This window comes from Crinia signifera, chromosome 4, assembly GCF_055691185.1.
Source record: "Crinia signifera chromosome 4, ASM5569118v1, whole genome shotgun sequence".
Lineage (NCBI taxonomy): Eukaryota > Metazoa > Chordata > Amphibia > Anura > Myobatrachidae > Crinia > Crinia signifera.
Window position 1 is genome coordinate 148,835,641 of NC_139220.1, and position 16,279 is coordinate 148,851,919.

At 38.7% G+C, this 16,279-nt stretch overlaps 1 protein-coding gene across 2 annotated transcripts in view; it reads right to left on the reverse strand.

The window, feature by feature from the left end:
• Positions 1-16,279, reverse strand: part of DOCK4 (dedicator of cytokinesis 4) — a 357,536-nt gene that overhangs the window by 78,850 nt on the left and 262,407 nt on the right. For both annotated transcript variants that reach the window (XM_083182741.1, XM_083182740.1), the window contains exon 32: positions 10,744-10,829. In XM_083182741.1, the coding sequence (XP_083038867.1) occupies positions 10,744-10,829 (86 nt within the window). The remainder of the gene's footprint in view (positions 1-10,743; positions 10,830-16,279) is intronic.

Below are 16,279 nucleotides of genomic sequence, written 5' to 3' on the forward strand. Positions count from 1 at the left end.
AACACCCAAGCCTGGAGCCCCCTCAAGAACATTAATAGCACGCCTGTTACATTATAAAGACAGGGACACTGTGTTGCGCTTGGCCCGCATAAAAGGCGAGATACTATACGATAACCATATAATATCTCTTTACCCTGATTTCGCTATTGAGGTGCGGAAAAATCGAGCCACCTTTACCCAGGTTAAACGTAAACTGAGGGATAAAAACATACAATACTCAATGATATTCCCAGCAAAATTGAGGATTGTGTATGAGAACTCAACGCTCCTTTTCTCCAGTGCCATAGAAGCTGAAAAATGGGTGGAGACTAGACTTTCTTCATAAGTGCAACTTGAGAATAAGGGATGAAGAAATTATAAATTGCTGTTCCCCTTTTTTTTTTTTTTTTTTTATTATACCGCTCTTACAACCTCCATAGGAGGCACAACGAAGAGAACTAATAAATTTTGGAGCCAATGGGACATAAGGCTAAAGGACGCCCCAACTGAAAGTGCACATACTTGCACATATATGACTACTACAGGATGGTATAGGTCGAAGTTAAACAGCATTGGTTGAACATTGAGTGATAAAAACTTCCTATCTGGTTTATGGGCAAATAATGGCGACTTAATTGGATAATGGCCTAAGCAGGCTAATTGAAATATGTTTAATTTTTTTCTTGCTTTTTTCTCCTTTTTTTTTTTTTTTTTTAATTTTCAGTGTGATACTTTATATGATGCAAGATAAAGTTGAGGTTAAGTCGTGAAATGATATTGGTACATACTGGAGGAGTCTAGGGTTCTTTTTCACTAGTCGTGTTTTTCTTTTTTCTGCATAACAAGCACTATTTATCACAAAGGATTTAATTAGAGCTATGACCTGAAAAGGCCAAGCGAAGTGGGTTGTATTTCACTAACCTTTATAGTTAATTATGGGAGCAATGTTGTGAGAAAAAAAAAAAAAAATGATGATATTATTCACTTCGACACTAATGTTTATATATTTTATTGATTATGTGAGTTAAAGGGGATCTAATATTAAGGAGTTAATTAGATACACGGCCTGAGAAGGCCAATCGTTGTGTGCTTTATTTTCTTCTTTGTCTTGCTTACTATCCTTTATATATCATATTTTGAGTGTAAAATACATTGTTAATCGTGGAATATGTAAGAAAGAGATATTTGATGAACACAGGGTGGCACAAAAAAAAAAAAAAAAAAATCTACCTAGCTAAAAATTTCGCTGACTATCTAAAAGAGAGCTGGGGGATTCAGTATTATGGACCTAACCAGAAAGAGGGCCTGAGAAGGCCAATCGTTGTGTGCTTTATTTCCTCTCCGTCTTCCTTACTATCCTATTTATATCATGTTTTGAGTGTAAAATTTCTGATAAATAGGTGGTGGCATTGATGTTTGTTTCGCTGAATATCCAAAAGAGTGCTGGGAGACTCATTATTATGGACCTAACCAGAAATAGTGCCTGAGAAGGCCAATCGTTGTGTGCTTTATTTCTTCTCCGTCTATCTTACTATCCTATCTATATCATGATTTGAGTGTAAAATTTTTGATAAATAAGTGGTGGCATTGATGTCTGCTTTGTGGAAATATCCAAAAAGAGAGCTGGGAGAGTCATTATTATGGACCTAACCAGAAAGAGGGCCTGAGAAGGCCAATCGTTGTGTGCTTTATTTCTTCTCCGTCTTCCTTACTATCCTATCTATATCATGTTTGAGTGTAAAAGTTATATGTGGATTATATATGAAACTCTTGAGATTAAACCAATAAGGACATCTGATAAATAGGGGGCGGCATGGATGCTTGTTTAGCTAAACATCCAAAAGAGAGCTGGGAGATTCATTCTTAAGGACCTAACCAGAAAGAGTGCCTGAGTAGGCCGATCGCGGTGTGCTTTATTTCTTCTCTGTCTTCCTTACTATCCTTTTTATTCTAATATTGAGTGTGATATACAGTATATGTACGTTAATGATGGACTGGGTAGGATAGAGATAAGCTTAGAACTAAAGATTGTAGGCCCAAAAGTTTATAAGCTTGGATAAAGTCTCTTATTATCTTATTAGAATTTTTTTTTTTTTTTTTTTTTTCCTCCACCAGGGAGAGGAGAGCAATGTATCTGAAAAAAAATGGAGGGAGTACTAGTATGCTAATGATAGAGGTGGGAGTTTGCTCTCACAGCCCCTGTACGGGATAGTAAGTGTAGCTATCATGGGTAGGGAGCTAGGTATTCCTCCGGGTCGAGGTTATACAGGGAGGGTTAGGGTGGGTAACGGGGGGTATATGTTTGTAGAAATAATGAAAGAAATTGTAAACCAAGTCACATGTTGCATATTTAAGGCTGCCAAGAATTATGTAATAAATAATCGCTTGCTCCCTCAACTGCTATAAGAGTCTATGAGTTCTCTAAGAGTGGGAAGGGGGCATATCGATGTTAGGCTCATTGTAGGTTTCACGTATAGGGGTATACCCCAGAAAATTCCCTACTGGATAGCAAATGCAGTAAGTAAATATTTTCATGATCTGATATATGGCTAGGCGATCGCATGGATTAAGTTTTATGAGCTGGAATGTTAGGGGCCTCAATAATAAAATCAAAAGATCATTAGTTATGTCCCAAATACGTAAATATGCGGTGGATATTGTTTGCCTATCTGAAACGCACTTGCAAGGAGATAAGGTTAAAGCGTTAAAAAAGCCATGGATAGGGTCGATGTATCACTCAACTTTTACCCAAAATGCTAGAGGGGTGGCAGTCTTGGTAAAGAAGTCAGTAAACTTTCGGGTGGAGAAGAGTAAGATTGACCTCAGGGGTAGATACGTCTTCCTTAAAGCCATTCTAAACTATAAGCCTATATATATTTTGGCAGTATATATACCACCCCCATACAATAACGAGGTTATGTGTGATCTATTAGAATTCACATCGGACTACCCTGAAATCCCAGCGATATGCATGGGCGATTTCAACAACGTAATGTGTAAAACAAATGATAGGTGGAAAGAGACTGGTGCAAGAATGCCTATAGTGAATAAGATCATTCCCACTGCTTTTTCAAAATTAGTGGGAGAAATGGGACTGGTGGATATATGGCGGATGAGGAACCCAGGGGTAATGCAGTTCTCATGCTACTCATCTACACATAACACCTTTTCAAGATTAGATATGGCTCTAATATCTTCCACATTGATTCCAATGGTTACTGAGATCAAATATTTACCACAGGGAATTTCGGATCATTCCCCCGTGATATTAAAAATAAATTTAAATTTGGACCACGGAGAGGTGGCCTGGAAGCTGAACCCCTTCTGGATAGAATTAATGGGAACAGACAATGAACTTGTACCCGAATAGGAAAGATATGTGGAGGATAATAGATCATACCATGACATTAACATCAAACATGATGCTTTAAAAGCAGTCATGCGCGGAACATTTATTAAAAAGATTTCGGAAATTAAAAGAAAAGGTAAAGAAGAGGAAGAAAATCTAGAGAGTAAATATCAGCAGTCAGAAGTAGAATATATAAACACTGCTACAATCAGGGCTAGAACTCAATTACTAGACGCTAAACGTGAATGGCTGGAGTACTTATATAATAAATCAAACAGGCAGCTTCAATTTTCTAAACATAGGCACTATTATCAGACAGATATAGGGGGCAGTCAGCTGGCATTTTTGGCCAAGAAGGAAAGTAGCAACAATATAATACCCAGTATTAAGAACCATCAGGGTAAAATATGCTACACGGCAACAGAGATGGTGGGAGTGTTTCAGAAATACTATACCGCTTTGTATGATTCTGGAAGTACGATGGATACCAAAGAGCTAGATGAATATCTAAGTCAAATAACTATGCCCCCTCTTTTAGAAATAGATGCCCAGATGCTGGAGGCCACATTTACAACAGAGGAGGTGAGGCTGGCTATATCCTCTCTTCCGGCTTCTAAAGCTCCAGGTAGAGATGGTATTCCATCAGAAGTCTACAAAAAATTTGGTGACTTTTTTGTTCCATATCTTACTGAACTGTTTAACGAGCTTTTAACACGGGGTTCAATACCAACTACTATGACAGAGGCATTAATTATTCTGATATAAAAAAAAGATAAGGATCCCCTACTTCCAGAATCATACAGGCCTATCTCCTTGTTATATGTAGATGTAAAAATCCTGGCTAGAATGATAGCCACACGGCTAAATCGAGTGATAGAGACAATAGTACACCCAGACCAATCAGGGTTTATGCCAGGGAAAACCACGACCCATAACCTGCGACGCCTGTACTATCATCTCCAGAGGGAGCAGAGCCGGAAGTCGGAGGCCTTGGTCGTGTCTTTGGACGCGGCCAAGGCCTTCGACACAGTAGAGTGGAACTACATGTGGGCAGTCCTTCGGAAACTGCATTTTGGACCCCATTTTATCAAATGGATTCAGATGTTGTATGCAACACCTGTAGCGAGGGTCTCGGTAAATGGGCATGTTTCAAACCTGTTTAACCTCAAGAGGGGCACACGCCAAGGATGCCCTCTCTCTCCGGCTCTGTTCTCACTGGCAGTTGAACCGCTGGCATGTTTGGTACGATCAGACCCGGAAGTAAGAGGTATACAAATAGGGGAGATAGTAGATACTATAGCCTTATATGCAGATGATATGTTGCTGTTTTTGCAAGACGCAGAGGGATCATTAAGACAAATGCTTAGAGTGGTGAATAGATTCGGTGATTTCTCAGGGCTACGCATAAACTGGGATAAGTCCAGTATATTACCCATCTCAGGACATATTCCGGAGGACCACCAATACACGCATCCACTAAGGTGGACTTCGCAAATTAAATATCTAGGTATATGGATAACCCCCTGCCCACAACGCTATGTGGAACTCAATGTTCATCCAGTGACAGCAGAATTTAAGGAGCGTATGCATATATGGAAAAAACTCCCGATAACCCTTATTGGGCGACTAAATATATTTAAAATGGTAATTCAGCCAAAATATTTATATGTCTGGCAAAATGCACCCATATATATCCCCAAAACAGTGTTCTCAGGGATAGAAAAGTTAATAACATCCTTCTTGTGGAAAGAAAAAGCCCCACGTATAGCAATAAAAACACTATACAACTCTAAAGATCAGGGGGGTCTGGCTTTGCCAAATTTGAGAAATTATTATATGGCCTCGCAGGCAACACATTTGGCTGGCTGGGTCAACAATTCAAGTGATCCTTTGTTGCGGGCATACCTTAGGGAACAACTGGGACAATGGGATTCTCCAGTTCGGTTTTTACTGTCGGGTATGTCTACGTATAGATTATCTCCCATCCTCCGACAAGCAATATTGATATGGAGACACTTTCAGTCAACCATGAATTGGACTGGGCTGGAGATTGAGTCCCCATTATGGTTCAATAAAAAATACCCAGAACTGGAGAAACTGTCATTGGATAATATATGGTCGCAAAAAGGGATAGTGGGACTGGGGCAGCTATATGATGATGGCCGGCTCAAGTCCTTTCAACAGCTGCAAACAGAATATTGTATACTGAATGAGCATTTTTTTAGATATTTACAACTACGACACGCAATCCAAAGCCAATTTGGTGGGCTTACCATTGAAATTATTCCGTCACCGATGAAGTTAATGCTTCAGAGGCTGGGGAATTCTGGTCGGGTATCTAGACTATATAAAATCATTAATAATACACAGTACCAACCCTCACTGGAAAGACTGAAACTAAAGTGGGAGGTAGATCTGGGTCCATTGACAGTAGAGGAGTGGGAAGATATACTTGGAACTATTAGATATGCGACAGCCTCTGTTAGATATCAGCAAATCCACTTCTATATAATGCATAGGATATATCGTACTCCAGCGGGAATGCACAGGGCTGGATTGAGAGCAGACGATAGATGCCCAAGATGTGATACACCAGAAGCAGGGTTCCAACATATGGTGTGGGACTGCCCAAAGGTATATCATTTCTGGGAGCAGGTATGGGAAGATCTTAGACTGACAATCCCTGTGATCACCCAATTGAACCCTAGAGCCTGCCTATTGGGGCTGGAAATAGGGGGAGATAATTCACCAATGATCTATCCATACGTCATTAGTCTAATTACATTGGCAAAAGTAATAATAGCCAGGGTGTGGTTTTCGACTAAACACCCAGTACTTGCAAAATGGAGAGCACTGGTTAACGAGGTGATGAGACATGAAAAATATATGCTATATTCAAGAAATTCACGTAAGAAATTTCATGATAAGTGGGACAGGTGGCGGGAAACGCAACTAACAACTATGCCAGATGTATTATTAGTAGCCTAAAATAGAATATAAGCAACATAAGCAGTGAGCGACACCAATGGGACAAGACTAAGTGAAAAAGGGGAGCAAGAAATTAGAGCACGGCGACCAAAAAATAATGGCATAATAATGTGACTTGGTAATGTCAGTATGTTAAATTTCTGTATGTTATTTATGTATGTTTGTACGTATCGTATGTTAATGTGCATGTATTGATGTGGGATATTTGTATTTGTAAACTTTATATGAAAAAAGATGAAATAAAGACTATTGAATTTAAAAAAGAGAACAACAATCAGCCATATTAAAATTTATAACATATTTAAGACCTAAAAACAAACCCAAAAATGGACTTGGTGCATCATGTGTACAGTATAAATTAATAATTGATTCCAGTGACCTGACTTTGTACATCATAATTACGGTAATACTGACCACTAAAGTTTAATATGGCAGATGTTTTATCATATATTTAATGAAACATCATATGTGTGGGGTAAATCAAGATTTAATGAGTTATAATGAGTTGTGCCCTCTGCAGCCAGCATTCATTGTACCTCAGATAAGCCCAGCCGTTGAATGGAGAGTAATGCGCATGCGCACTTATGTCCCCGCTGTCTACTAGGAAATGCTGCCTACTTCAAAATCTTTTCCAATCAGCGCGGCAATAACACAGCCAGCAACAGCACTTACTCCTCGCTTGCAGCCTTCCCTCCTCTGTACAATCTCCTCCTTCTTGGCCGTGATCTGTTTCTCCACGCTCCCACCATTGAATTGTAAGTTTCCTGCCTGGACCCGCTCTCCTTCCATGCAGTCCCTGCTTTCTGATCTGGCTGAAGGCTTCCCCACGGCATTATTAAGGTCCCCAACGTGCACTCTTTTTTTGCAGTATTCGCTCCATAAGACACACACACTTATGAAGCGAAAAATACGGTACATAACTGTCTATCAATCTCATTCTGCCTTTAATAAAAGTTCGACAATAATGACTATCATCATCAGTTAATGTAAAAGATAAATAATAAACTTTTTTTCTGAGTATATCAGAAAAAAACCTAAAATGTGACCAATTTAGGTTACATGTACAAAGTCAAACCAATAAATTGGAATAATTGTAAGCTAGATGGTCTGTGTGTTGCAGTCACAAGCCACAGATGCAATGAGCCACTATCAACCAGGTATTTATAGGAGCTCCTGGATTACTGACAATACAGGCTTCTGGTGAAGCTGGGTTTGAATCTCCCAGTGAAATGCGTTAACCCAGGAGATTGCTGCCACATGGACTCCTGAACCATGACTTACTGTACTTTGGACTGTTATACTGTCCTCTTGATTAAAACCTGCAGCGGTGGGGTACCTTGTTGATTATCCTACAGCCCATAAATCCACAAACTGCTAAGGAGCTGCTGAGACTGCCTAAATAAGATCCGGTTAACATTGCTGCTTTTGTGGACATTCATGCACATCATTTTGATAGGGCCTTAAAACAGTATATGGTGGTAATATAGGTGCAAAACCAGTGGCATTTTTGACATATGCTTTTACATCAACAGTATTTGTGGCAGATATAGCATTTATTAATTATTATTTTACAAATGCAATACGATTTGAAATTAATATGATTACCCCATAAAAAAAGAACTATTCATTCTATTCCATTCATTCACTCACTCTATTCATTAATAGTGTTCAGACTGTTAACTGTTCATGCTAACATCAATAATTCCTTTTGGACACCTTTAATTAAAATAAAAAAGCTGCACTAAAATAGATAACTGACATCTTTATGCTGTCTTGGTCCAATATAATCCATATGGGATCTAGACAATCCATGTCTGACAAGTAATACCTATTGAAACATCTGACTGCTCCAGAGGAACGCCAGACGCAAAATGAGCTTTCCTCTGCAAAGCATGGCACAGCAATCCTTATTACAACTAAGCCAATCACAGAAAGCCATATAAAATGTATTTTAATTATATAAATACAAAACAGCAATAAAAAATAAATTTGTAAACATTGCAGAAAAGTATATACTGTATGCAGGGCCTATATATCATCACAAAACCAATTCTGATTGTCAAGAAATATGCTCTACGTTAATCATGAATATACTGTATTATTATTAGTATTAGTATTCTGAAATGAGAGTTGATTTGGGGGCGAACCATTCTAACAGATAGCAATGTCGGACTTCAACACAAATAATTTATTATTTATTTATTTGCAGTTTCTTATATAGCGCAGCAGATTCCGTTGCGCTTTACAATAGTAAACAGTGATAAAACAAACTGGGTAACAACAGACAGACATGGAGGTAGGAGGGCCCTGCTGCAAGCTTACAAATAACTATAATTGTGGCGCTCATTCCTATTCCTCAGCATTGGCTCTCATCCTGCTGCTCCAAATTAGCTCCAGCTACTGTATCAAACAATTCTTTGTAAATCTGACTCTATGGCTAGGATACATTAAGATGTGAGTCATGGCTAGAATACAATACCATAATTAGTACTAAACACATTCCATAAAAATGTGGACTATGACCCAAATCTGATTTGGCTCTGATTTGCTGGGTCAGATGAGAATTTGGCAACATAGCTTCTAGATTTAAGAGGGCAATTTGTTTTAAGGTGAAAAGAAATTGCCACTTTAAATTAAGTGACTATGCTGCCGTATCATTTTGGGGGACTAGCAAATCTGAACTGGTTATATTTGGGCCTACTGTATGTTTCTATACTGCAAATGCAAAATGTTAAAAACATCTAGTGTGCACGTGCTACAGGTGTGCAAATACTAATGGAAAATATATACAACTGTGTTTACGGCCTGCATTGATCACCAATAATGCTGGAGTGAGCAACACATTTTTCTAAAAGTATAACAAAATCCATGTATATTTCCACTGCACACCCATATGTCACCGATATCACCCGCAAAATATGAATAGATATAATGGGGCAGATGTATTAAGCCTTAACATGAGATAAATTCAAGTGTGATAAAGAAAGATAAATGCCCAGCCAATCAGCTCCTTACTGACTTTTTTCAAACACAGCCTGTAACATGACAGTTGGCAGGTGATTGGCTGGACGTTTATCTCTCCTTATCACACTTGCATTTATCTCATGTTAAGGCTTAATACATATGCCCCAATGCTTCTATGTCACAAGTTCTGATGATCAAATATACTGTATACTGCAATTATAATGGAGAACCTTATTATTAAACACTTTGGACACTTTTCCAGAACGCTAATGTGTTTTTAAAAATACTCACGCAACTAAAGTGCTTATTTGATATGATCTCCATATTACTCATACAAACAAATTACAGTGTTCATTATACATTAACTGTGAATCAGGCCACCCTCGGGGCCTGATTCAGAGGTGCACGCAGTTGAATTGGGAAGATATAGTAAATGCTCAGTTGTTCTCTTATGTATATAGACGTCCAATGCAAGTGTTGCAGGTCCGCCGCTTATCTTTTAAAAAAACCCTCTAACATCATGAACATCAGTCACGCCATCGACCCTATACTTTATCTTATCATGCATCTCAACTAAAAGTTTGGGGCTAGTCTAACTGCAATTAATTTGCAGTGGATTACTGGGACACACCCAGAAGACTGTTGCGACAAGTCTACATCCCACCTGTCACTCACTTTGCAAATAAAATGTGCTCCTTGAGGCAATATGAAACTTGCATGGTAAATGTATTACCAGATACATAAACAGTGCTAAGTATTAGTTTATTTACAGACACAGATCACATTGAAAGTGGCGCTGTCAGATTATTTGTGGATGAAACCATTAACAGACTAATTTGTATATAGGTGAGCTTAACACATTAGGAGAAGAACCTTTGCATATAATAGTCTAGTAGTCCCTATGATCACCTTCACAGCATAACCCACAGAGGCACAGTCTTACCCTCGTTCTCATTTCAAATGCCTACACTGGAATAACAGAGAACATTCTCTCACCCACATATTTACAAAAACACTCGTTTGAATTGTGAAAAGGGATCTTGGGCTTGGAATAAGGCACACATAGTAAATATTACAAAGGCAGTCCTGATTATACAGTACAAACACTGCTAAAAACAACAAATCATTAGTAACTCTCACACAGAAGGCTGAGAGATGACAAACAGCATTTTTTTTCTTGGCTATTTAAACCAATACAGAGAAGCATTTAATGAAGCATCTGCCCATTACCTTTATTTACCTTCCTCATAAAATGCAACATGCCAACACATCACCCACACATAAGCAGCTCTTGCTTTTAATAATGCATAACTACTGAGCAGATGGTATATATACGAAGTGATAAATACTGTAGTGGCATTAGCATACACTGTAGGAGAGACACACACATTTTACATTTAACTGTAATAATTGCACATTTGTCTATGAGATACTTTAGGAATAATATTTGGATTATTACTTACATACTGTTGAAGAGCTCCCGATATGTTTCATCACCTCTTCCTTCAGACATTAGGCTGTCCAATTTGTCAATTAGCTTTGCTTCAACCTCAAAGAGATACATAAAAGGTGCTTTGTTTTATTGTGCAAGAATTTCTCCAGGGCTTAGTGCTCAGTGTGTGCTCTGCTAATCAGAATTCAGGAGCAAGCTGTCATAGGACATATTGTCATCCGTGTTACGCTATCCCCATTCCACGAGAACCTTCTCAGGGCTAATTGTCACACAGCAAACTACAGGCTGAGCTGGTACTGCTGCTAAGGCAGCTAGCTATATATGGATTCAAATAAAAAAAATGCAGCCCAGCACTAAATTGCCTTCATTTTTCCTGCAGGGTTTCATCTCATGCAAAACCCATTCCAAAACATTCCTTTTATTGCCTTTTGTCCTTAAAATACATCTATAGCATGTTCCCTGATCCACATCTATTTACGTACACAAGAATCTCACACTATAAGATTGTGGAATAGAAAAAGTATGCTGCAGTTATCAATTACCACCCCCTTCCCCCAAAGTAACTCATTGTTTGCCAGCACTGTTTTCTGTTTTTTTTTTTTTTTTTTTTTTATTTCATTTTGAAGCTTTGGATCAGGCATGTCCAACGTTGGCCCTCCAGATGTTGTGAAACTACACATCCCAGCATGCTTTGCCACAGTTTTGCTATTAGAGAATGCTAAAACTATTGCAAAGCATGCTGGGATGTGTAGTTTCACAACATCTGGAGGGCCAACGTTGGACATGCCTGCTTTAGATCTTACTTAGCAATAACATTTAAAGAGGAATTGTACTCATTATAACCTGCAAGTATTTTCTTCTTGTGCAAAACGATATTACATGATATAAAGGTGTCTTGCATACATTCCCTAGGGTATGGATAAGTGTGGTTGACTGCAGAGATGTGTATGCATATTGGTGAATATATGCATGCAAAGGAGCCCATACACCAGAAAGGGTTATCCGCCAACCCCCAACATGGCCATTCCACCAACCAGATGTGCCGATGAGCAGCCAGCAATGATCAGCGATCTGCTGGGGGATCAGGGATAATAAGCATGTTAAAAAGTCCAAATTCCGCAAACCCCGCCAGGATTGGAATTTTTACACATATTTAAAATCACTGATACTCCGGAGCGACTGTCAGGGGTTCAGATAATCGCCCATACAGTATATGCTGCTAGTTTATGGGCACCATTACAGACTGTAGCCATTGTAAGTAAGTATTCATACGTTATGTAATGCACCGAATCTTAAGGATACTGTAGGTTGACAATGTCTAGGACAATACCACATAGTCAATATTGACAAGGTAGACATCACAATGGGTCAACATTAATTTCCCTTTTTTTTTAAACTTTTTTTACATTTTACCATCCAGGTGGACTAAGAAAGGAAAGTGTAGCATGGTGAGGTGTACGTGGTTCACTAATTGGGGGTCAACTTAAGAAACTCAAGTTGACCTTTTCATGTCTCAACCATTTTCAAGTTAACCTTGTGCATATCAGCATAGACACTGTTAACATAATATACCACACCCATAATGCACATATGTCTTCTGACAATAAAGGGGTATACAGACAGGCAGGCTGCTGAGTGCACTGAGTGATTTTGACTATTTTTTGTATTTGGCCAAATACATACAGACGTGTGGCTAGTCAAAACGGACTTGTCTGCACTGTCAATATTGCTGTGCCATAGCAACGTAGTAGAGCAGCGCATCACTATCGATCGCAGTGTGCACACAATGTGATTCTGCCTAAACTATTTAGTTCAGTTGAGAGTTCCCCCCCTGTCATATGTGAATAGATGCTGTGGGCATAGTGTCTATTCCTGCAACCAGAGGTGCTGGAGGCACGGCGAGCAGCTCACAGAACCACTGGGCAGGCCCCACAGCGGTGAAAATGGGGGCGTGGCCTCACGGGAGCGGCACGGGTATAGGCCATGCCCCCTTGCTACTAGGAGACACCCCCAAAATTTCAAAAAGTCTGCAATTAAAATGTACAGCATGCACATCTACCATTAAATGTACCGTACACTACAGATGCCTTTTATCTCTATGAGTAATATTTTCTCTTTGTGACATTATTTAAACCAAAGGCTAATAGTTCAATGAAAACCAAACTGTATATTTTTTTGGGAGCAGACAATAACTAACCTGAAAGATCTACCACCATAAAACAAAAATGTTAAACATTTGTCCTCTCAAATTATACCCTCAGACAACTGGTTCTACTGTACCATGAGCACAACAAGTAAGGTTGAGGATGGAAGATAAATACCTTCAATAAACCAAGATTTAAAATTTACAGATTCAGACTGTCGGGACGTGTCCCACAGTCAGATTATCAGCCGTGTTAGATGTCAATTCAACAGTCGGAATGCAATAATTCAACTGTCTAAACATTTCCGAAGGTCGGAAAACACGTAGACTGTCGAATTCAGTGGCCTTTTTCGACAATATAGATTCGACTTTTTGAAAAGTGGAATCTGCATGCCTTCAATGCCTTTGGAAATGGCTGCATTGAATAGATGTGTGCCGATATTTCCAACTGACGGAAATATTGGCAAACATTGAATACCCCCTTGTGTTAAATAGACCATTTATGCAGTTTTGGATGGAATATAAACGCAAAATTGTAACTACGTTACAGTGTTACTTGTATGAAAACCAAAAGGTCTTACATGGCTGAAGTACAGAGAGTATAACAGGATTGCAGCAGTGTTTGAGGATACTCTTCAGTCTCAATGCCTACCTCATTGTTAAATGCAGGTTACACAACCTGCACTGAGTGTGAAAGATGTCAGCAGAGGCACTGGATTTTCACATGGCAGATCTGTCCATTTTAAAATAGACATGTCCTTTAATATAGTGTTTCTCAACCTTCAAATGGTGTATACACACTGCCCATGAATGATTTTATGAAAATCGCTGCCCGATAAATCGCTCAGAACATACAAACTGAGCAATTTCACCCGGCTTAATGATTTTTCATGGGGGGAACCTCTTTCCAGATTAGTAGACTCTGGAAAGTGGTTCATTCATCCTATAATATTTGGCTATGTACAGGGGGGGGGGGGTAATGATGCGTGACGTGTATTAGCACTCATCACCCGCCAATACACACTAGGCAATTTTAACCTCAGAGTAGCTAAAAATGGGAAATTGAGTTACTTTGAGCTCAAAATCGGCTAGGGTGTATGGGCCTTAAGCAAACAAATCAAGTTTTTAGGATATCTATCAATGGTAGCAGGTGGAATTATTATTGTCCCAGGAAAACAGATAAACTCACTTGTACATGATAAGAGGAAAACCACAAAACATGGCATGTCGGTGATACTTGAGGAGTGGGGTTGAGAGCCACAGCTTTAAGAGAAAGGGCAGCTAAGACAAACATAGGTACTTATATGTTAGTTAAATAAGTTAAATTAACAAATTATGATCAGAATAGTTTTCATTAATAATAATCTATAATTTTACAGAGGGCAAACTCAGAAAGGTTAGATATGATTAATCGACCATCATAATTTCAACACTTCCGTCGACAAGAGAATACAGACATGTTAGGAATGTTATTTTAACATTGCCGGCATTATAACGTTAAGGATTCTTATGATGTATATTATGCAAGTCTGTGATTATCTATTATATCTTAACCCAGCAGACTACATTAACTTTTAATCAAGCTGCTTTGAGTTCATAAAATCATCTGACGCTTTTCTGTAGATATCCTTATGGTGCCCATCATTGATTTATTGAGTAGTTTTAAAGAGGTTCCGCTTGTTCTTTTAATTAAAAGGTGATATTTTACGTTTTAACAAAGTTGTACTTTTATAGGCGCTACTAATCTTGAGCTAACGCCAAATTGGCACACTCAACAGCCATTACACATTTCCTTTTGGATAATACGTGGGATACACATAAAATATTGTAATTACTTTAATATGTATTTTATAGTTACATTTTTTCCTCTGCTTTTATATGATTTTTTAAGTATGATATTACTATCCATAATAATAAGGTTTCTAAGAAATGAAGGTGCCGATGTATACTTGGAAAGTGATAAAATAGAGACACAAAGGCAGAACTACCATTGATGCATTGCACTGGGGTCGATGAGCTGCCCAAGTCAGCAATGAGTTTTCCCCTTGCCCTAGCTCAGACCATTTTTTAGCAATGTTGAATAACTGGTCCAGTGCAGAAAGCAAGTTGAGCCCCACTGCCTGTGTGACCTGGCTATACCCACTGTGTTTCCCTGTCAGTCTCTACCCGTTACCCACTCTCTCTCTCATTGACACACTCTGCCTCCCCCTTGCCTTATACTGTCACCCTCTTCCTCTACCTGTCATCCACTGCCGTGTTGCATATTGTGAACTTGGGATGTGGTGGAAGAGGTGGGCCTAAATTATATTGTTGCACATGTGCCCACAACGTCTGTTACTGTAGAGACCTATAAACTACCAACCAACCAGCTCCCTAACACAATCAGTGACAAGCAGTTAGGAGCAGATTGGCTGGTATATTATTTCTCTCCACTGCATTCATCTCAAAACTTAGTATATCTGCCTCAAAACTATTTAAAGATGAATTAGGAAAAGTAAAGTGAAACTAGGATCGATTGTTTAATGTTTAAAATGCACAGCCAGATAGACATGGAAATAATTTCCGCAAATTGCAATCTATGTTAAATCAGTCGCCAGAACCTCTTACTTGTATCATCTATTTTTCCTCCCTGCCCTGCTAAATAGCAATGCACTGGTTTTTGACTGTGGCTGAACATTCATCCACAAAAAATATGCTTGTACTGTGTAGCCTTGGAGATCCAGTGGCCTTTGTCACCTTACTTTTGGTAAACTGTAGCTTTGCATAAGCCAGTAAGTAGCCATGATAAAGGTAATTTGAGGAGTTTGAAAACTATAATATACATGGACTCCTTTCATACATCTTTATTAACAGGTGTAGCAACAGGGGGATTTCCATTAGGTACGATTTTTTCGCCTTGGCAAAAAAAAAACAACTTTTCTTCTTTTTTTTTTTAGAGCGACTGGGAATTCACCCTATTCGACTGGAGGGTTGATTTTTCGCCATGGGGAAAAATACAGAAGTGGCGATAAACATGATCGTGTTTTCGCAACTTTTCCGGCAAAATTTAAGCAGTTTTTGATGCTCTTTTGAGGAATTTTTCGCCCATGACTATTCACAGAATTTTTTTTTTTTTTTTAAAGGCATGACCGAAAAATGCCTTCAATGGTGGCGAAAATGGTGACAATTTAAATAGTTGGGGGTATAATGTGCCTATAAAATATTTAATCGCTTGGGAAGACTGAACCAGCACAATGACTATAAAAACCTTCAAACACCCAGGAATTATTTCATTTGCACAGCTTTGTTCCTTCATATCTAGACTAAAGGGTATCACAATCCAAGGGTTAAGAGCTTTGAGCCTGCATGGAAATCAAAGTCATTTATTTTGTGTGCATTAAACAATGTTTCAAATCGATGTTCC